We start from the raw sequence: 21,572 nt of genomic DNA, 5'->3' as shown, positions 1-21,572 counted from the left end.
TCTTCTTCTCTCGCCTGCCATCGTGAAAATCTGGGCCCCCACCCGGTTCACCTTTCTCGGGTATTCAATCTGTGGTTGTCTGTCAAGCACCTTTGCCGTCTGTGGTTGACACCAGTTTTGTTGAGAAAAGTGTATTTGTAGTCGATTTTTCTGTAATTCAGAACACATTGACACAAACCGACCCGTAAACCAGGGGTGTCCAGGGGCCCCTGGGTCCTGAGACAGCTGCCCACTCTGCTCTCAGCCTGTTTCCACTTCTACCCGAGGATTTTCTGTTCTTTTGTACAATGTAGTCGAAGGTGAAGACCAGTTCACACCCCCTCCCTCCCCCTTTCCGAGCTCTAAGTACTGAACCCTTGCAAGCGTTAATCCTTGTCACCTGTGAGAGTCGGCCTAAAGGTGTCAGTTTGCCTCTGAAGGTGGTGGAGAGAAAAAAATAGCAATACCTCAAAATTGTACTAGAGTATCTTACATGTAATTACACTCTACACAATTTGTGACGTATATGGTTATACTTCAATAATAGAGACACACAAACAAACACAAACAACGATGAAGGAAACATTTAGTCTCTGTCGGTATGTGAGAAGTTTTAGCTGTCCGCTAGGCGGGGTCAGTATTTGGCAGCTGTCTCCCGTTGCCTTCAGTGTGAGGGAGGCGGGGTCAGTATTTGGCAGGTCCGTCCCCTGAGGGTGTGTGTATGCGTGCATGTGCGTGTGTGTGTTTGTGAGAGAGAGAGAGACAGAGAGAGAGAGAGACAGAGACACACACATAGAGAGACAGAGAGAGAGACAGAGAGAGACACATAGAGAGAGAGAGACTCGCTAAGCAACGACCTGCAAACGGGCATCAGGAGCCAGTCCGAGCACAAAAAAACAGGAACCGCATCAATGTCGAGTGTCTTTGCCATGTTCCCGACGACAGTTCTGCTCCGTCTGCTCTGATTCCGTCGAAGTCGCCGCCTCTCGGAACATCGGCTCCAGAGATCCAGCCGGAAATTGCCGCGTCTCTGCTCCTCGTTGCAGTTTGTTTTGACCTGGTAAGGTTCCGACCGTTAGCTCGGCGAGCTAACGTTCACTCGGCATCTCGGCGGCTAGCCACGATAGCCACCTGAAGCTAACGGTGTCCCGCCGCTTCGTGTCATCTGTTTTTTAATAAGAAGGGTTGCCGTGCAGCGTATGCACACACGCCTGTCGCCGGTGTGTCTTTATTTCGAGGCGAACGGCGAGGCGTGCGGCGGTTGTTAAACCGTTTCGCTGCTCCGCCGTTTGTGTTCATCGGGAGCTAACGGCTAGCTCCAGCTCCATCACATATGTGGAGCCAGAATGAGGACAAACTGGAGGACAGTGATCACACGGAGGGTTTACGAGCGCATCAAACAAAGCCGAATAATGCGTCTTTGTTTTTATGGATTGTTTTTTGTGTGCATGTACTTCATAGTATATACTGTACTATGTGTGCTTCTGCAGCAAGAATGTGAGATGTACTTCAGAGTCACCTGCTTTTTAATTTTTTTTAATGGTTATTGAACACAACCGCGTTCAGAAAGCATCCGTCCTGCTGTTGTTTCGGCTCTCTAAAGTTTTGGTTTCTCTTGAAAATTGCAGCCGGTAGTTTCGTTTTCTGCTCCGACTCTTTTCTGGAACGCTCTATCTTTACGACTCACGCCGATGCCCCTGCAGCTCGGTTACATTAAACTGTCTGTGCAGGAATGTTCTGGTGTTTTGTGGCTCGGCGTTTGGCCGGTTTCCTTGGGAATGTGGGTCTGTATGTGTAATCATTGATTCAGTGATGTCTGGTTTTTTTGGGGAGGGGGATCTGACTTTTATTTCTGGGCTCTCTGAAAATCCTTTAGACGTTGCATCATCGTCTCCCCGGCGGAATTAGGACTCCATATGGTGGACTATAGGCACGAGTATGCATTAAAAACGTACCGGGTGCACACTTAGAATAATGTGCATGCTCACATGTGTGTATCCACACAGTTTATATTCAGGTAATATAGATTAAAGACAAATACGTGCTCTGAAGTGTTTGAAGTTGATTCTGCAACATTGTACAGCTCAAGCATTGATTACATCTGCAAATTATTCTGATCTATTCGTTTATTTGTTTAAATACCAGTCTTTAGGTTACAGCTTACATTTGTTTTCCCTATTTATTAACATTTTGTAAGCGATTAATAATTGAATCTGAATTTGCAGTCAACAATAAATCCAAATGGTGATGATTATGCATATTGCGTTGTTACAAACTGATTTGAACACACAATAATTTCGAGTTGCACGAAGGAGGAGGAAGAATGTTTAAAAACACAGCCGTCAATTTAATTGAGAGTTCAAGTTAATGAAAGCATGCGAAAAACTGCAATAAAGACTGACGTTGAGGAAGTTATTAATGTACTATAAATAGCTGCCCTGGTGGGATTTGAGTGTCCCAGCAGCTTGTGACGCTTCTGCACTATGCTTATTAAATAATGCATCTACGTGACGCTACGTGTAGCGTCTATGTATACTCGGGGGTGGAACGCCTTATATACTTATGATAAAGATGTAGAAGAGGAATTATACTCTAGATTAAAAAGTAAACATGCTCATTTTGAAGAATGTTTTTTGTGTGCAGCTGATTTGCGGAATACACTCGATCGATGGTCTTATCTGAGGCGCATTATGCAAAACCTGTGTTATATCTCAGTAAGTTTAACCTGTACCTAAAAAAATCAGGGTTATTGTGTAAGAGGTAGCAGATATGTCTAAACACTGGACTAAAGGTCAACTTTAGATTGAGAGCTGATGTTGAAAAAAACGTAAGCAGTTGTCGAGTCAGCCGCTGTAATAAACGCTGGATTGATGGTTTAATACGCTCTGTTGAACTAAAGCAGTCCGAGACGACAGCACGGCAATAAATCCGACCGTCTTGAAGGTCATACTGTCCAGTTTCTGTTGGCGAACACCACTTCATGGTCACGTTTGTGAGGTTATTGTTTGTGGTTTACTGTTGAATTGTGCTATTCTTGGATGTTGTCCTCAATACATATGAGCTTTGATATCTGGACCATCTCCTCTGAGTCATTCTGTATCCAACAGCACCACTAACAACGTTAATAAAGGTCGAGGGTACTGCAGGGCTGTGGGATCAAACTGCATTAGTTTTAGCTGGCGTCGGGCTGCAAGTAGAGATTTGTTTTATTATTGATTCTTGTGACAGTGAGATGGCGGCGTCATGATAGCTGAATGGCTGAGTCACAAACCCCATAACTATACAAATATCTGGGAAATTCAATTATAATTCATATTAAAGTTGTTTGGTGCGAGAAAAAAAAATCAGCCTCTAATGATGTTCAGTTTACTATCGAGTAATAAAGAAAAGCACATTTGAGGAGTAACTGTTAAGAACGAATGAAAAGACTGATTACATTGATTACATCGACTTATAGACTGACAAATCATTGAAGCTTTAGGGAAGTGTATTAAACCGCCCGACTGTCTCTCTCTCTCTGCTCTGATTAGCATTGATTCTCATTCAGTGTACCGCAGCTGAACCTGTGGGCTTTTATGTGACGGGCCTCACGTATGCACATACCAACGATGTCAAAACTCTCCGACCTCCTGCCGTGTGAGATAAGACTGTGTATGTAAGACTACCCATAGTTTTTATATGGAAGGAAAATACACACACACACACACACACAGCAGTCACAGCAGTGTCATAACCCCACAGCTGCCTGCAGTGTGGGATGTTTGTTGCCAGGCCATTGAGTGGTTGTTCGAGACCCTGTGGACGGGGGCCAAGCTAAACCAAATGTGATCCAAATCCCTCTTTAAAGCTTCACACGCACCGCCGGAACTTCACCAGATTGAATCCGTCTGCGTGTTTTCACACCTGCATTAAAATATGTATCAGAATGCCACTTTCTATTGTGTCAAATACAATTAGTTCGTACGAGTCAGCGATTTGGCTGTGGCTCGATCGCAGAGGAGATATAACAGAATGACAGTGGTTTCAAGGAGCGGTCAAAGCAGTGAAAGTAGATCGAAATACGACGATAAAGGAGAAGAGATCTCTCATTACTGAGCGAGAAGCCTTGGAGCATTGTCTTCTGGTATGCATTAAGGCGGAATGGGCCGAAGGCAGTTTCCCGCAGTGTGGCACTGACCTGGCCAAAAGATTGTGTAAATGGAGTGAGTCCATTAGGCAGCTGGAATCGCAAAGGCTTCTCCAGTAAGACGACTCCTTTATTGATGTGTTGTTGTCCCTCTTTTCCCACGAATATCGGCCCCACAAGAGCCTCTTTCTGTCATACCTCGCACTGTAACTCTACTTAAAAAATACTGTAATCTGTCAGTCAGATGCATGTTCACTGAAACATATTAAGACAAAGGAAGACTAAAAGATGGTAGCTTGATGTATAATTCACTGTGCCGCAGAAATGACGGAAATAATTGATGTGACACGCCGACACGTTCGCTTCCATTTTTTTACCCTCATTTATCACAGGAAATTCTCCAATTTGTCGGGTATTAAATTAATTTGATTACCCATAACAGACATAATAATCTGCGTAGTGTATCCATGAATGTATTTTTAATTAATCTAATCTCCTCTTTGCCAGAAGGCCATCAAAAAAGTAATGGCAGGGGATTCGGTGAGAAAAGCTCAAAATGTAGCTGTAGATATCAGGCAGAAGCGCATCATCTTTATTGTTCTTGTAATGTGCCGTATAATTGTACATTTTTTTGTGCTGTATACCGTATTAAACTAAGGCTTGAGAAGCAGAAGGACTCCGCTTGAGGCAGATGGAGAAATCCTGTGCGGCTGGTTGGGTCGCAGTAATCTGGTTTAGGGGCAGTGCTCCAACTGTCCAGCATCCGCTGGGTGTGTCACGCAAAAAAGAGAGAGATTGGGTTGTGATCGAAGTCACATGACTGAAAGTACAGAATGACAAACCTACAGTATATCCGTAAAGCCGCCATTTCCTACCCTGGTTGGTGGACATTTGCATTAGATTAGGTCTGATGTTTTCCTTTTGAAGATATTTTAAAACTGAAGTGTGATTAGAAACTTCAAAGACCAAAATATCTCTCTACTCATCTAAAAAAAAAGTCTCACGTTTTAGCTCCGGTACCATGCAATTGCATGTAAAATACCCAGTTGCATGGTAACCGGAGCTAAAACGTGAGACTTTTTTAGATCGTTCATCTAATCTATTAGCGCCAACACAAGGTGACATTTATTTTTAATTAAGAAAAAGTGTTTATGATGAATATTATGACCTCGTTGTCTAAAGTCCTGTTCATTCAATAATAGAGAAAGCAATCCTCTCACTGAGAGATGGACCGAAGATATGAGTAAAGATGAAATGTTCTGGTTCTTTTTTACATAAAAAAACAAAAAAAATCATTAATTCAGCCCTATTTAAGAAGTATTTCATAGATTTTCAACCTGCCAATAAAAACCAGATGTCTAATGTGGGTCTATTTACCAGTAAGACGGTCCGCACTGTCTAGATACCGAGTGATCCGTGCTCATCTTGTGAAGTCGACTGATGCGCTGAAAATACACAAGCTAATAGATTAATTTAACCTCTACCTCAGAGTCGAGCTGCCCCCGGCTTGAGTTGAAGAGTAAAGTATCAAAAGTCTGCTTTCTGGCAGCAGACCCGAAGACCTAAAGCAGCCAACCCTGCTGAATGTCTCTGGAACCATTCAGGTAGCTTCAGTCCCGGGGCGCTCCCCAAGAAGCTGATGCGTTGAGTTGGTAAGACCCCTCGTGGACTTGTCGAATCACTGCGATTTTATTTGTATCCATAGTACACAAAAAAACAACAACAATGCAGGGGCAACAGCATCGCAGGTTGGAAGCTTTACAACCCAAGTCGTGTCCGAAGTTTAAAACACGAGCACTTGGCAGATTACCAGATTTACCAGAAAACGCCTCCAACCCTGGTGTCAACGCGTTGGTTAGAAGAACCGATTCTAAAAGATCCTCTTCGGGAAGAGCCCCGATTGAGTCGTCGCTTACCGAGATGAACTGCAATGAAAAAGAGAGCCTTTCTTTGGGCAGTGGCCGATTCGTCATCGCTGGCTTTTTCGCTTGAACCAAACTTTGAATAGCGGGAGATTTCACGCTGACCCTTTTGAGACGTGTTATCTCGAGGACGTGTTATCTCGAGGACGTGTTCCAGCTAAAGCATCATAGTTTTATCTGCAGCACGCTTTACGTATGTTTTGTCTCTCTGGAGTGAGTCCTGATGTTGAATAGGCTTGTTAGTTGACACTGTGTCTGTGGTCGTCACATGACCCTGACTCAGATATCTTCTAGAGCTTTTATAGTTTAAGGTGCGAGAGGAAAATAAGCGTTTGACTCGTGGCCACTCAGCAGTGATTGAGCATCAAATCGGCTTATTGATCTCTTCCTTGCTAATCTATCTTTTATCTGGATGAGCACAGCGCCACCTCCCTTCATTGGCCTCACGTGTGGTCTAAAGCAGGGGTGTCAAACTTATTTTCACCGTGGGCCACATCAGCATCATGGCCGCCCTCTTAAAGGGCCGGAAACACTTTATAAACTCCTCGAATATATTGTGAAATCACTCTCTTTGCTTTTGATTATTGTTTATTTGAGTGTAGACATATTGTACATAAGGAAATGTCTCTAATATTACAACATGAATTCATTTAATTTGAAACCTTCAAAATAAAAGCACGGGAATTTTTTTTCTTTCATTTCTTTAAGAAAAGGTGATCACATGTCTTCCAAGCCGTCAGGGGCCACATAAAATGATGTGGCGGGCCGGATTTGGCCCGCGGGCCTTGTGTTTGACACCTGTGGTCTAAAGGCTTATAATCGTAGTCATAAGAAGCAGGTACATTTCTATTACACATGCATACAAAAATGTCTTCACCAAAATATTGAAATGAGCAAAAACAACAAATATTTAGCCGGTTACAGCCGCACTGTCAGTCTGCTTGGTCAGTGTTTGGAAGCTCTTCTCTCTGCTCGTTCGCCAGAGTACCCTCACAGCTGGTGTTTGGATCTATTGTTTACACACAGGCACAGATGGATATGACAAGACTAGCACTATCCTTTGTAAGCTATTTGTGCTGTTTTAATCGAGTCTCTTTCAATCAATATAATAGAGTAGCAGTTTATTCAACGATATTTAACAACCGGCTCGGGATTTCCTCATTGTTTTCGCCGTGCTCTCACTTCCTCATTGCACCATCGCTGCTTCCTTAGAGCTGTCATGTACAGCATGGATGTTAAGACCACAGAGGGAGGGGGATTGTTTTTTCTTTTTAATGCAGCAGAGGCTGAAGCATACCAGTATTTCAGTGAGCAGTTGTCTGGAAATGTTCACCACTGTGAGAATGAGCAAGAGAGAGAGGTAGTATAGATCAATACAAAATCAGCTAGAACGGGCACTCGGTAGAGCGCATACCTTTGCCGCAGCCACATTTTGGCATTAGTTGCTTGCCAATTGGAAAAAAATGTACCGCGCTCTGGTAAAAAGAAGATTTTGACCTTTTCATGACCTTGACCTTTGACCCGATCGATTCCAAAATCTAATCAAATGGTCCCCGGATAATAAACAATCATCCCACCAAATTTCATGAGATTCGGTCTAATACTTTTTGAGTTATGCGAATAACACACACACACACACACACACACACAAATAAATACACAGCGATCAAAACATAACCTTCCGCATTCTGCGAAGGTAATAAAGCTCAATGTCATTCTCAGATGAGTCCGGGCCCAGTGACTCTGGCTCAGCTCTGCTAAGGCTGTGGACTGTGGTTCAGTGTTGTAAACTTCAGTGACGGAGAAAAAAGAGTCCAAAATAATCTGGGCAAAAATGTATCTGCTGCAAAACAATGCGCAGGTATCCTTTAAAAATAATAATAATGTTATGCTAGGATTGGGTAATATGATTTTACAGTCCTGGTAATACTGTGGCAGCGCTTCCTTTTGACATATCTGCTTTTATTAGACCAATGTTGTGCAATGTTGCAAATATTCTTTAGCGATCACTCTATGTTCAAATTAGATTTTTTTAAAATGATTTTTGCATCAATGAGATGATATTTGATTTGCGGTATTAGCCAATACATCAAAAATGTTTCTCCAACAATTTCCCAGAAAACAGACATTATCAAAACGGATTTAAATGCCGTAATTACATGACATGTAGAGGATGGAAATGATAGAGGATTTCATTGAAACCGCAGACTCCTAATTTTATGCACAGCTAATGCATTCAAAACATTCAGCGTGATCCCAGAGTGTTACACATGTCTCACAGCTCTGTTGCAACACAAGGCTGGAACACAACTTTCTGATGTATTTAATACCCATGTTCAATCTGTTTGGATCTGTGACTTCAACTTCAAATGTTCTTTTTGGTACTCAGAGGAAAGGTTTGTTTCGAGGACTCAATAAGTCAAAGAAAACACACACACACACACACTCAAGTATGACTGCTCACCCAGATGGCAGCCAATCAAACTTCACGCAACTGTCCCGAACAAAATGCTCCACTTCCACGCTTTCCGACACAGAGCTGTACTTGTTTACACTGTGGGCGTGGAGGCCTTCGGCAGCATCACGGCCCCCCAGGCCAGCAAATAAAAGCTCTTGTGTTGCCGCTTCTCCTTTCTGAGCACTTGCAGGCCATGCCAGGATTCCTATGAGAGTGACAGGAATCTATGTTAACCTGGAGTTGTCGAGCAAAGCAGGCTTGAGACCAGATCAGAGAAACCACCTCCTTCTGCAAATGCTGGTCAGAAGGGCTGAGCTCGGGCAGCGGGAGAGTTTGTGGGATGTCCACAACAAGTCTAACGACAAGTCTAAAGCAGAACTAGTGGTTATTTCTTCCGTGGTGGACGGCGGAGATGATAACCGTTTCCACGGAGTAAAGCGACGGAGAATAAGCCACACCCCCTCTAAGACGCAAATGAAGAGAATAAACCACAACTTCTGCAGATTGTTTTCTTGATAAATTAGTTTAGCGTTGGGTCGATAAGATATATCGCACTTCAGATTGCTTTTGTTGTTTGAACGCCTTGTCCAAAAGCCAAACGTCTTCAATTTACTGTCGTAGGAAACGAAGAGAAGCAGCAAATCTTCACCTTTTTTGAGAACCAGGAACTCCAAAAGGCCTGAAATTAAGTAATGCTTTCGATATTTATTGATTCATCAAATTTTTTTTTTTTTAATTGTGTTTTTTTCTGTAAGTCGACAACAAACAAACACAAATTCGGCTCTACATCAAATATGGTCGCCTGGAACAAGCTTCAGCTCTCTTCATCCCCTCTGGCAGGCGTCTTCATCAGATCCTCTCAAGTCCAGTTGAAGATGATTCAAACGTGCAGTCCATTAACCATTAAATAGTATGAAAAGAAGTCTCTAAAAGGGATCGTTATTTTTCTTTGACGTTCCTTATATCTTCAACATAAGTGCCGGGAAGATTCTGCTAGTTTGGTCCGAGTTCGAGATAACGAGGTCTGGAAAAGCCTGTTCCCCCCCGAGGACATGTGCTTATTAATGTACACTGACGGGGCTGGGAGGAGCCGTTAAACTAGGCTAGGACAGTGAGCTGCTGCTGCTACTGATTCAAGGGCAAACGCTGACTTTACTGCCTCTATTTTATTTCCCCCGGTCTGGCTCTCTTAACCTCACTTAGACTTTTATTTTTTTTAATGTTTCCCCCGTCGTATCTTTTCTCTCTCCGCTGCTTTTTATCCTCTAATCTTCTTCCGCCGTTCTCGTTGGGCTGCCCCTTTTTTCTTCTTCTCCGTAACGCTGCCTCTCCTCCATCCTTTTTTTTATTTGTCCGTTCATCCATCTGCATCCACGCCCCCCGGCCTGGTTTGACCTGCCGGTATCTGCCTCCGAGACACATAACCGCCGTTTGAACTCTATGCAAATGCTGAGCCACTATATCCCACGCAGCCGGCAGCAGGGTCTTCAAAAGAACAACTTTAAATCGTGCACTCAAATGAATTAGTAGCTTGATTCCTTCAACTAACTCCTGATGGCAGAATGAATACCACTCATGCATGAATAGGACTGGAATGATAAAATAATAATGATCAGGACAGCAGAAAGTCTCTACAGCTTCCGCCGGAAACTGAAAACACATCTTTTCCGACTATATCTGGATTAAAACACAGATTAGCACTTCAGTGGCACTTAAATAGCTTTTATTATGGTACTTTTGTAGTTCGACTATGTTGAGGAAATGTTACTTTATGTATTCTTGTTGTTCTTAGTTTGTACTCTAGGTTGATGCACTTATTGTAAATCGCTTTGGATAAAAGCGTCTGCTAAATGACATGTGATGTAATCTGTCGTGACTGTAAATGTATTTCAATGGTTTCCTCTAATCGCTGTATTTCTCCTCTCTCTGTTACGTTATTAAATTAATAACCCCCCGATGACGTAAAAAGAAGACGCAAAAGGGACATTCGTGCTTCGCGCATGCAGCTCGCCGCTCTGCGGAGTCGAACGTGTGCACGAGGAAGACGTTTAAGGTCGAGGCGTTGCATCGGCGAGAACTTCCGGGAGATTGAAAATAGTCCGCGTGTGCACAACCACTCCTTCGTCTCAGTAAACTGACGGATGTGCAGGTGACGGCCAGTCAGAGAGGTCGATTATCTCAGGTTCAGAGCGGAGACATAAATTATGCACCGGCATGCTTTGAAATGAATTGGAAGAGATTCTTGAATTCAGACTCGTGCCACGCCAGTTCCAAGTATTCAGATTACCGTTGTCTTGCCAACAGGGTTCCCATGGTTCTGACTAAACAGGATTATTCAGACTTTAATTGCTTGTTTGGTTTCCAATTAAATGACATGGATAGTACCCATCGCTTTTCCTCATACCACGTTTTCTCCAGAGCAAATATTAGTTAGTAATATGAGTAATACTTAGTAATAAGTACAAGCCAGGATACCCACATTGTTCTCTACAAGTGTTTTTTTTAGATAAACTGGCTGTGTGGGGAACCGTCCAGCAGCCAGAGCTTCAGTGCCTTAATAAGGCTGATGTCTGAATGCTGACCGGCATATTTATGGCGGATTAATCTTCATTATACATGCATATCGAAAGAGGTTTGGTGTGTCTCACAGCCATAAGACACGGATACATTCATAGTTGCAAAAACAGATACAGGGAAACAGAAAATGACATTGTGTGTAGTGAAGTAAATAATGAAGCTGCGTGTTAAGGTAACATATAGGGTCATTATTATTGGCCACTGTCTTAAAAAAGCAATTTAAACTTACTTTTGTGCTGTGATAATTGGTGTGTTTAATCATACTGTCATCAGTTAAACTGGAAGACCCAGTGCGAATGTCTAAAAATGTGCACAAGCAGGTTTTAGGGGAAGTGTGTGTTTGTGTGTGTGTGAGAGAGAGAGCTTCCTTTTCCTCTATGTATACACTTTCAACCACATTCATTCATTGCACACATTTTCTTTTTGGAGTGTTTGGCACTGAAACAGTTGTGTCATTACAATGACGTGACATTTAACGAGTGGATGACGCCGTGTTATGTTGAATTTAACTTTGTACACAATTTCACTCTCGCTCGTAGAATGCCGGTGAGTGTTTTTACATTTCGATGAAATAGAGAACTATCAGTCCGAATATACGGCGTTCTCCTTTATCCAACATTTGTTTTTGGAAAAAGACCTCTTGGAGACACAGCACAACAAAAGTTTGTTCTCATTCTTGTCGATTTTTTTTTTTCTCGTAATAAGAAATTCCTCCCATTTGTGTAGCTCGTCTCTCAGCCACATACTCTCTCCTGTCTCGTCTCTCGTCAGCGGTCGATATGTCATTTTCTTCAGCGCTTGGCATTTTTTATCAGGTGCTTGCTTAGATCAGTGTTACCTGTTTTCATTACATTTGCAACGAAGCAGATCATAATCTCAGTCATGCGTTTAGTGATTGGTTGAAGATTCATATCTGCTCGTCTCTGTGCTCAAGCAGATGAAATCACCCCCACACGAGAGTGTGTACTGGTTTTCTCTCTGTGTGTGTGTGTGTGTGTGTGAATAATAGGCCCAATAACCCAACGCAGTAGACAAATACAGAAATCCTCAACTTTTGTTCTCTCCCTGATTGTTTCGTGGAGTATCGGTTCAGAGGTCAGTGGGTTCGTTTTTCAGCTTGTTTTCACATGAAAGTAAACAGACTTGGACTTAATAGTGTCGAGCTGGCGGCAACCCCCGGGTCTGAACAGTTAGGCCGATGAGGAAGTGTAGTTTAAAAGTCTTCTTCAATACAGCGTTACGTTCATTTATTAATCGATGGTCCCATGAAGAGTAAAGTCCATAAAGCAGAGTATGCTTCATGGCGGGGCCACTGTGCTGTTGACAGGTCGCCAACCACGGCGTTGTCCAGTCTGGGACTTGTTGTCTTTAACTCTGAACATAACGTTTTTTTTTGTCATCACATGAAAGGTCATTGTAAACGTCTTGGTGGTTTTAATCGGTGTCTGGTTGTACTTTGCTCCACCTTCTCGTGTCACTCCTGGTTTTGCAAAAAAACAAGATGGCGACAGGCAAAATTCTGAACTCGGGGCTTTAAAACCATAATCCACCAACCAATGGGTGATGTCATAGGGGCTGTGTCCACTTCAAGTTTACAGTCTGTGGTTTATAGATCGGCCGATTTGTGAGAAAATAATATTTTTCTCTTTTCATTTAAGTTTTGTGCAACTTCGATTCATTTGTTTTAGTCTGACATCTGATGCACCTGGACATCTGAAGAGGATTCCTGTCTCTCTTTCCTCTTCCCTCATTCTGGTTGACCATGACATTGTGGCCAGTGATGATAAACTATGTAGAGGTGTAAATGCTTTGATTTTTTTTGTTGGGGGGGGTTACAACATTATGCTATTTGAAAGACTTGCTGATTTATTTACAACCTCTTGTGAATATTTACTCTTACTTTATTTGTGGTGAACTTTGTTTTGATGCCACTGATGTCACGACGGGATTAGGGTGGACCCAAATGCACAACTCGGGAGACAAATAATGCTGATAAAGATCCTTTACTGAAAGTATTATCAGGAACGGAACAGACCGAATAAACAAACACACAGTGGAACTCTCGAGGGCATGGTCTGAGAAACACAAGACAATCTGGCAGAGGACAAGTGGAAGTGAGGGAGCTAAATAGTGAGGGACTAATGAGGGGATGGGCTGCAGGTGAGAAGGGCGTGAGGACCAGGTGAAGGGAATGAGGGACTAACGAGGTGATCAGAGGCAGGTGAAGGGAGTTGGATTGACGAGATGGGAAGCAGGATCTGGAATGACATGATAGTTAGTGACAGGATGAAAACAACGACTACAAAAAGGAAGGTGTGGAGCTGAACTGTTACAACTGAGGCTATTTGGCTAATCCCAGAACATTAATTCAAAGAGGGTTTTTGTTCTCATATTTGCTGCATTTAAAATGTACATTAGGAAAAATGTATGAACTCCATTTGTTGATTCAAAGGTTTTGCTCAACTTCTGCTATGGTTGTTTCAATAACTGATATTAAACTCATCAGGAAAGCGATCTCACAGTATTATTCAGGACATCAGGTTCTGCTTTTCGTTGCTATTTATTTTGCACTTCTTTAAGGAAGAGTCATCACATCCAAAGGTTGTATCTACTCTTCTGTCGCTGTGTGTTTTTGATATTCGGTTGATTTAATTTAAAAGCTCAAAACCGACGCACCAGTTAAATGTCTCCTTTATGCATATACTTCACAGGGTCGACCATTATTGGCGGTATTGACGCTGTGACCTTTCATCAAAAGGACATTTGGTTTAAATGGCTGAAAGCGAGAGTATCACCCGAAAATACGACGACTGTTTGTTTTTACTTCAGAGGACGAAGACCATAAAAAGAAATATCAGTTTGCCCTTTTAAGCAGATTACTTTAGAGCGCACGTATTTCAGTGGTCTGCATCACACTGTGGACTTCTCTCCAGATTTATTATTTAAAGGGTAGTATTAATATTTTTCTGTTCAAGAAAATGTATTAAAAAAGCTTTGATTGGTAGATTTAATTAACTTCAGTTTATTTTAGCCCAACATCACAAACTACGAATTTGCATACAGTAGAAAGAAAAGTTTGACTTTGCGTCTCCCCTAGTGTAGGCTACTGTTCTCTGTGTTTGTTACCTTCGCATTGAAAATGCGGAAGGTTATGTTTTGATCGCCGTGTATTTATTTATTTGTATGCGTGTTACTCGCATAACTCAAAAAGTATTAAACCGAATCGCATGACGTTTGGTGGGATGATTGGTTATTATCCGGGGACCATTTGATTAGATTTTGGGATCGATCGGGCCAAAGGTCAAGGTCATGAAAAGGTCAACATCTTTTTACCATAGCACGGTCAATTTATATCCAATTGGCATGCAACTAATGCCAACATGTTCATAATTCAATGCCCAATCTTGTGATATGCGAAGGTATGCGCTCTACCGAGTGCCCGTTCTAGTTTCTCATGTAATCCGTTGGCCGTTTTCCCTCCTTTTTTAGTTTGATCTTTCTCACTTACCTTTTCTGTCTCTCCCATAGCGCACCGACTCAGCTTTCTCTGTTTCCCTTCTAACAAGGTGCCCCTTTGTTGAGCAGGAGGCTGTCAAGCATGATATCTGGGATTAAGACGCCCAGCCAGACAGAAAGAAACACAGGCAGAGCTTATCTAGACCGCTCCATTACTCACCGAATCTTCACCGCAGAGACCGTTTTAGGGTCAGCTTTCATGGTGGACAAGGTGCTGGTTTGGGAACATTGAGTTCCCTAATCTCCGAGTGTCATTGTCCTCATCCGTCTAAGCCCGGCGGTAACAGGACCGCCCTCGTTTGATTGGTGCATGCACTATTGTACTGCGCTATTTAGGCTCCCAAATTGTTGGCCGGAATACTCATTGTACAATATTCAAACGGTATAGAGTAGTACAGTTTTTAAAAATAATATCCATTCAGTTCCAGCATTAAATGGTTTGTAGGACCTTTATTGGTTTCAATAGTTAGGCGAATGACCCAATATGAGAATTCCAGCTCCAACAGTGAGCTTTTCTCTAGCTCTTAAAGAGGCTTAGGACCTCGCGGTGCCAGTTCAGTTGGGTTTGTGAAAAGAATAGGGGCTGACGAATGCCCTTTTAGAGTGCTCAATACGCAATCTGTACAAACATGTACGACTCCCGTTTAATAGCCTTAAGTAATGAGAAAACCTGAACATGAAATTTGGTATTTCAGCCAGCAACAGATATAAACAAAGGAAATGAGGTTTCTTTATGTTTCAGAGGATTTGCTGTATTTTTTATCTAAAAGGGCAACATGGCATTAGAGGAACAATTAATGTCAGGGATAGGGAAGGTCAAACTAAATCACGCATATTCAGAAGTTTGAAAGCTGCCTTCATGTTGGCAGAACGGTCCATCCGGTCATATTGGTTGTGTACAAGTGAGTCATACATATTTATTGTTCAATCTATGAGAGTGGCCAGTGTCTGGCAGGTGACGCTCGCTCTAATGGCTTTGGTTCAACTGAAAAATTAGGAGACGGCCAGTTCGGGACCATTTGAGGCTGCCAGTGTCCCGAAAAGTTAAAAGACCAAAGTGATTTAAAAAAGAAAAAAAGCTTCTGTGTGGCAGCAACACTGCTCTCCAATCCCATACAGAAATGCATGGGTTAATACATAACCTTGGACTACCAGTTGGATTTATATGTAATGTATTACGTAAAGAGCTTTGAGATTAACACCTATTATTCATTAAAAAATAAAAACATTTTGAAAGAGTCTTTGGCACAATCACAGCTGCCACGGAGCGGAGTCCACTAAAAGCTCTAACTCTGAACAAGTATAGTGCCCAATAAAGTAGTGCTCATGTAATAGTGTACTAAAAGTGCATGACGAGGATTTAGGTTGTTTATTAACCACACATTTTAAAAGTCAGAGGTCATTTTCATGCTGAATTAAAATGTTGGACTGATGGAAAGAAAAGGTCAATGATTGATGATTATTTCTTTCTTGCTATCTATCTAAAACAGTTAGAATAACCTTGTCCTTGTATCTGACTTGTTTGGGGCATTTCACAGACTGCAGTTTGTAAAGATTACTCCTTTCGTGGCACAGGATTTTATTTCCACACGCTAGTGGCCAAAACGCCAACAAAAAATGCTTGTTGTTGGCTCAAATGTGAATTGATTGAGCCATTTTTTCCGAGAATGCTGCTTCAAGAGGGCAAATCCGTTATGCTTTGAAAGCTGTTTAGCGAGAGCGACATACAGCAGTAGAGAAGGGGAAAAGACTTAAGTTAGCGAGAGTTAACGAGTGCCTCGTAACTCGGTATGCTTCCTCGATGGCTTCACCTCTGCTGCGCTGCCTGTGGAGGTGGAGCCCACCGCCTCAGAAGGGTGGATGGCTTGTGTAACGAGCAGCATAGCGATGAATGAAAGGGAAGAAAAGGGAGCGGTAACCGGACCGAGTGTATTCTTGTAGAAAAGCAAGGATAAAAGAGTTGTTGCATAAGGAAAGCGGGCACCAGATGTCCAGGCTCCACCAGGTGCATGTGTTCATATTAAAGATTGTGGTTCATTAAAACAATCATTCAGACAAACAAGCTCATGGAACTTTATTGACAAATTAAAGTAAGCATTTTAAAGTCAAACAACTGTAAGCGGTATCAAAACCAAACCCTTTGATGTCCCTTCTCAAACTTCTCCAAAAGAATACATTTTACAGGTGTTCTCGATGCTCAGGTAAAACACATGTCCCCAATAAGAGGGGAGAAAAATACTTGGTTTGACTGTTCATTTAATAATTCTGGACACTATTTTTAGCTTTCAAAACTTTAAAGTTATAAATAACTTAAAATTCAAGCAATTTCCAAATTAATTGGATAATTTGACGATGATTTATCACTTCAGTTCTACTTTATACTGTAGATATCTATGCAAAAGTTGCATTAAGCAAGGTAATATGATATAATATAAGTAAATCAAATGATTTAGTTTCCTCAGTAAATGTATTTTTCTTTCTCCATCACACTTTCCCTTCCTTCTCCATCTCTTTTTTTCAGTGTCTTTCTGACTTCAGAACACTCTCAAAAAGCAGAACTTTGTCATTCATATATTTTTTTTACCATATGGTCATATTCCTTTAAAAGACCAGCCAGGTCGGACATCTGAAATTCCTGATTAACAATCTAATAAGTACGCAAAAACAGAAAGTAGGAAACTAACTGTTAGAGAATCTAACTGTACGAGAAGACGATATGTAAATGTGCGTCCAGCTGGCGAGGAGGCTCTCGGGAAGTGACGAGCTAATTCACGTTAACTTCTGTTTATTCACACACAAGTGTGAGTGCCGGCAATTAACAGGTTAATGTCCCCAGACTGAAGGTGGCAGTTGGCTCACATGTTCTTGAACACGCACAGGCATGCAGGTCGCACATGGACGGCCGTGTGAATGATTGCGTTACGGTCCTCGCCCGCAGCAGACTCCTGGACAGCGTGACACCTAAAGCCTCGCGGTAGGAAGACGGGATTAAAGAGGAGAGAGGAAGGAGAGAAATAGAAAAGGGAGCGAAGGAGGGAAGGGAACAAGGCGCAGAAAGACTGCAGGGGGAACACAGAAAACAACAACTCTAAATGAGAACAAAAGAGGACCTTGAGTTGTGAATTATTGTGGCTTCACCGTTCCTCAACCACTTCCAGGTTTTAATTGGTTTGATTCTGATACAGATGTTGATGTGAAGGCTGGCGTTTTATGATGTTTAGTGTTTATTGTCTTTGCTTGGTTTTCCTCCTGCAAACTCTTCACCTCCGTTTGCGTTAGTGGTCATCCGTGTCCAATTATGCGTGTGGTTGAGTACTCATGTGTTAATTATTCACTATTTTAACTCGCCAGTCCGAGCTGTGCTGGTTTTCTGTCTCTGTCTGTTGAAACAGTTTAATTAATGTCAAGTAAAAAGTTACGTTTGTGTTATTGCTCGGTGCAAAGGTATTTATGACATATTACTGATTATGGCACACACACAAAAAAATCCTTCAATACTTTGCATTTCCTTTTCATACTTAATTAATATGCAGAATTGTTATAATCTGTACCATAATTTGATGGCAACCAGAATCATCAGAAGTGATGCGATCTATGTGATTTGATCCTCAACAGCTGTTGTTGACGTTTCTGCCGCTACAAATGTAATATGCATCTCTTCTTATGCGCCATCATATATCATCTCGCAAACACTCCATTTTAGTTGTTGAAAGCAGCACATGGTTACAGCTTAAAACTATGTTGGATTATATATTCCAATAGAAAGTGTCCTTCCATATGACTGTAAAGATATCAGGGATTGTTGCTTACCAGATCCCATCTTTTTCTTTGACCCCATCTCTTTTCCTCTCTCTCTCCCCCCTCTCTGCCTCTCTCTCTCTCCCCCCTCTCTCTCTCGGGTAGCTAGAAGGGGATCCTGCAAGAGGGATTAGCGGTCCGTCAATGAGGAACTACAGGCTCATCTTCTGCCACAACCTGAAGCAGCCATAGATTGTTTGGTGGTTCTCTGGCTAAGGGAGGAGAATATTGGACACACTTTCACTGCTACACGGTGAGTTCACACACACACACACACACACACACACACACACACGCACAGTAGTCGCTGGAGCAAGGACAACTTCACATCAAAACAATGAATGGACGGAACACACACAAGCACATTTTTGTAATACTATATTAATCACTTTTGAAGACTTGTTATGTCGAGACTTTAGTCACTTTGAGCTAACAGTAGCTTCACAGACTGAACAAAAACACAAAACAAGCCTCAAGCCAAAGTTTCCACTTCCTCCTCCCAATACGGAATAATAGGTCGACTCTAATACAGCCGGTTGTAAAACAGTATTTTGTGCAACTCGGACACGGTGATACTTGAAGCAAACACGCTGTATGAACAAAAATACCGATATTTAAAATATGTAAAACCTATTTAGCAGCCTGGAATCCCAGAGCTTTATTTCCTGTCTTTCACCCTCGACAGCTTCCCAGTTGGCTGCTCACCACCTGTTGTGAAGGTGACGCGATGCACTAGGCTGTGAATAAGCTCCAAGAGAAGGATTGACCCCTCTGTTGGCCTGTCCAAAGAGTCAAGGAAAATCACAGTCCACTCTTCTTTTTTTTTTAGATTTCAAAACAATACAGTGGAGGAAACTATCTTTGACCAGCTGTCAGGAGGACACCCTGGCCAACACAGAGCCCATTGAAGAGGAAACAGCCAAGAGTTCACTGTCATTTGGGCAGCTCTCAGAATTTATGTGCAGTAGCTACAGACGATACAAATCTATCAGATGTTGTTGTTATTTTCTGTGAACAACTTTGAAGATGGCGCTTGTTTGCGTTGTGATTTTGAGACAAACAAGATAAATCTTGGAGCTCTGCCAACTTGGCCACAAAATACCAACTTCAGCTCATTTGTTCTCGTAAGTGTAAATATTTGAAAAACATTTTGTTAGAATGCGACAAGTTTACCAGCGGAACGTCGGCACATCTTCACATCAAATGTCATGTCATAATAAATCATAAAAACAGGGTGATGTTCCTCCTCTCCCGATGACTGGACTCCATCTGCCACTGTTTGCGTTCACATGGATCACCGACCGGCCATCATCAAAGACCAACTTTGAGCAGAAATTGTTGTTGCATATTCTTGCTCGCTTTGCATTGATTTCCATCCCATTGTCTGTCTCCGGCATTCACCGCATCGCCTTTGCATGGGAACCCAGGACTCTTTCTCGATGCCAAATATTGGAGGGACGATAATTTAATTTAAGTAATGACCTTCAAAGTATGATTATGTAAAAAAAATCTCTCACCCACGTGGGTTACATGGTTGTATTAAGTTGATACAATACTACTTTATACTGTTTTGTAACATCCTGTTGACCCACAGATGAGTCCTTTGCATACATGTCACTCATGCGTGAGCCATTTTTGGTCAAAATTGCCTGTTTTGGAAACACCGGTTGGACTTTCCCCAAACGGGAAAATGATCTAGAATGCATACTCTTGCTCTTCATCTCCACCTGTTCGAGGTCTTCCCACGGCTTCAGATGACATTCAGGATTTTTAGTCCGAATTTAGGGATTTCCAAAGAAGAATCCTGAGTTGGGATGGGATAGACCCATCTCCTGAATTCAAATTGAATTTGATCGACGTGCTGCTCCCGGTTCTGGAGAGGCCTGCCCTCGGTTTTTTAGCCTGCGGGTTATGATATGAAAAGCAGTTGGAATATATTTCTGTAATGAGGCCGCAGGTGTAAACGCCTCTGCTGACCAGTCGCCTCTCGCTGCCATCCATTCTCTCCTCTCTCCTCCTCCTTTGTTTGCTAGATATCAGGAGGGGAGGTTCACAAACATGGAACAATGTGCAAACCAGCCACTCCCACATATTTGAGTGGTGTGCTCCTTTTGTTTGTGCAACTCTTCTTATCTCCTTTGATCTCTCTCTCTATCAGTCCTGTTCTCCCCTCTTTGGCTGTGTGCCTACTACGACTAGCGATATAAAGTGTCGTTTTAAGCCGAACCGAATCCTTCAAGCAAGGCTTTTATTTTGTAAATCATTCTGTCTGACTGTTCTGTCTAATCTCCCTCTTTCTGCATTTCTCGCCCGTCCCCCTCCCTAAAGACGTGAGGTCTTGGCGGGACTGTGGTGAGGAGGAGGAGGCGGCCATGAGGAAGAGTGTGTCTCCGTTGCCAGGCAATGAGGGCGGGAGCTCAGCCAGCACTACGCGTGTTTTTGGCGTTCCTTTGGAGGTGGTGACGCGCACACACACGATCAGTGGCCATGAGGTTCCTGCACTGGTGAAACACATTGTCGACTACATCGAGGAGCATGGTGAGTGACACACAGACACACACACACACACACACGCACAGAGATATGAAGTGATGCTTGAACCCCATATTCAGGTGGCTTTTCTTTGCTGGTTTCACACCATTTTATATATAATTTATGAGGAATATCACCCGTTGCTGATGACACCCCTGCAACCATTTCAGTCCATCTAAATGCCTGATAAACCAATAAAATATGTGATGCAATATACTTGCTTAAATATTACACACTTAAGTTTTTTATTTGACAAAATGTCTTTCAGTCAATTAAGTTATATAAGCTCTGTCTTGTGTTGTCCCTTCTTAAATATTACAAATAAATCCACAGTAAAGGGATCGTTGGCCGTCAACTCCAAATGAAAGCACAACGCATCGAACTGAACGAAACGCCGCTTTCATTGGACTCGTGCTTTAACGAGGCATCTTTTATCCATGCTTCCCTGTGTGGCTACCCTCTGAATAAAATAGGTTTGACTTTTATATTATTAAGCAGAACGGTTCTACACAAATCCTCAAAGTCCTAAAACTCAAAGTCTTTCTCTGCGGTGAAATAATCCCCAATACAAAGAGGATATCCCGCTGTCGTAAACTGCAGAATATCCTATTTGTATGAGCAGATCTTCAGCATTTCACTGCTCTTGTATTAATATGCACTTTAT

At 42.3% G+C, this 21,572-nt stretch overlaps 1 protein-coding gene across 3 annotated transcripts in view; it reads left to right on the top strand.

The window, feature by feature from the left end:
- Window positions 1–797: 797 nt before the first annotated feature.
- fam13b (family with sequence similarity 13 member B) overlaps window positions 798–21,572 on the top strand; it is a 79,583-nt gene continuing 58,808 nt past the window's right edge. For all 3 annotated transcript variants that reach the window (XM_056440172.1, XM_056440173.1, XM_056440171.1), the window contains exons 1-3: window positions 798–1,039; window positions 18,482–18,629; window positions 20,705–20,914. In XM_056440172.1, coding sequence (XP_056296147.1) covers window positions 20,749–20,914 — 166 coding nt within the window. In that variant the 5' untranslated portion in view covers window positions 798–1,039; window positions 18,482–18,629; window positions 20,705–20,748. The remainder of the gene's footprint in view (window positions 1,040–18,481; window positions 18,630–20,704; window positions 20,915–21,572) is intronic.

The sequence above is a fragment of the Pseudoliparis swirei genome, chromosome 19, assembly GCF_029220125.1.
Source record: "Pseudoliparis swirei isolate HS2019 ecotype Mariana Trench chromosome 19, NWPU_hadal_v1, whole genome shotgun sequence".
NCBI lineage: Eukaryota > Metazoa > Chordata > Actinopteri > Perciformes > Liparidae > Pseudoliparis > Pseudoliparis swirei.
The sequence above is the reverse complement of the archived record's forward strand: the minus strand, read 5'-3'. Positions and strand labels throughout refer to the sequence as shown.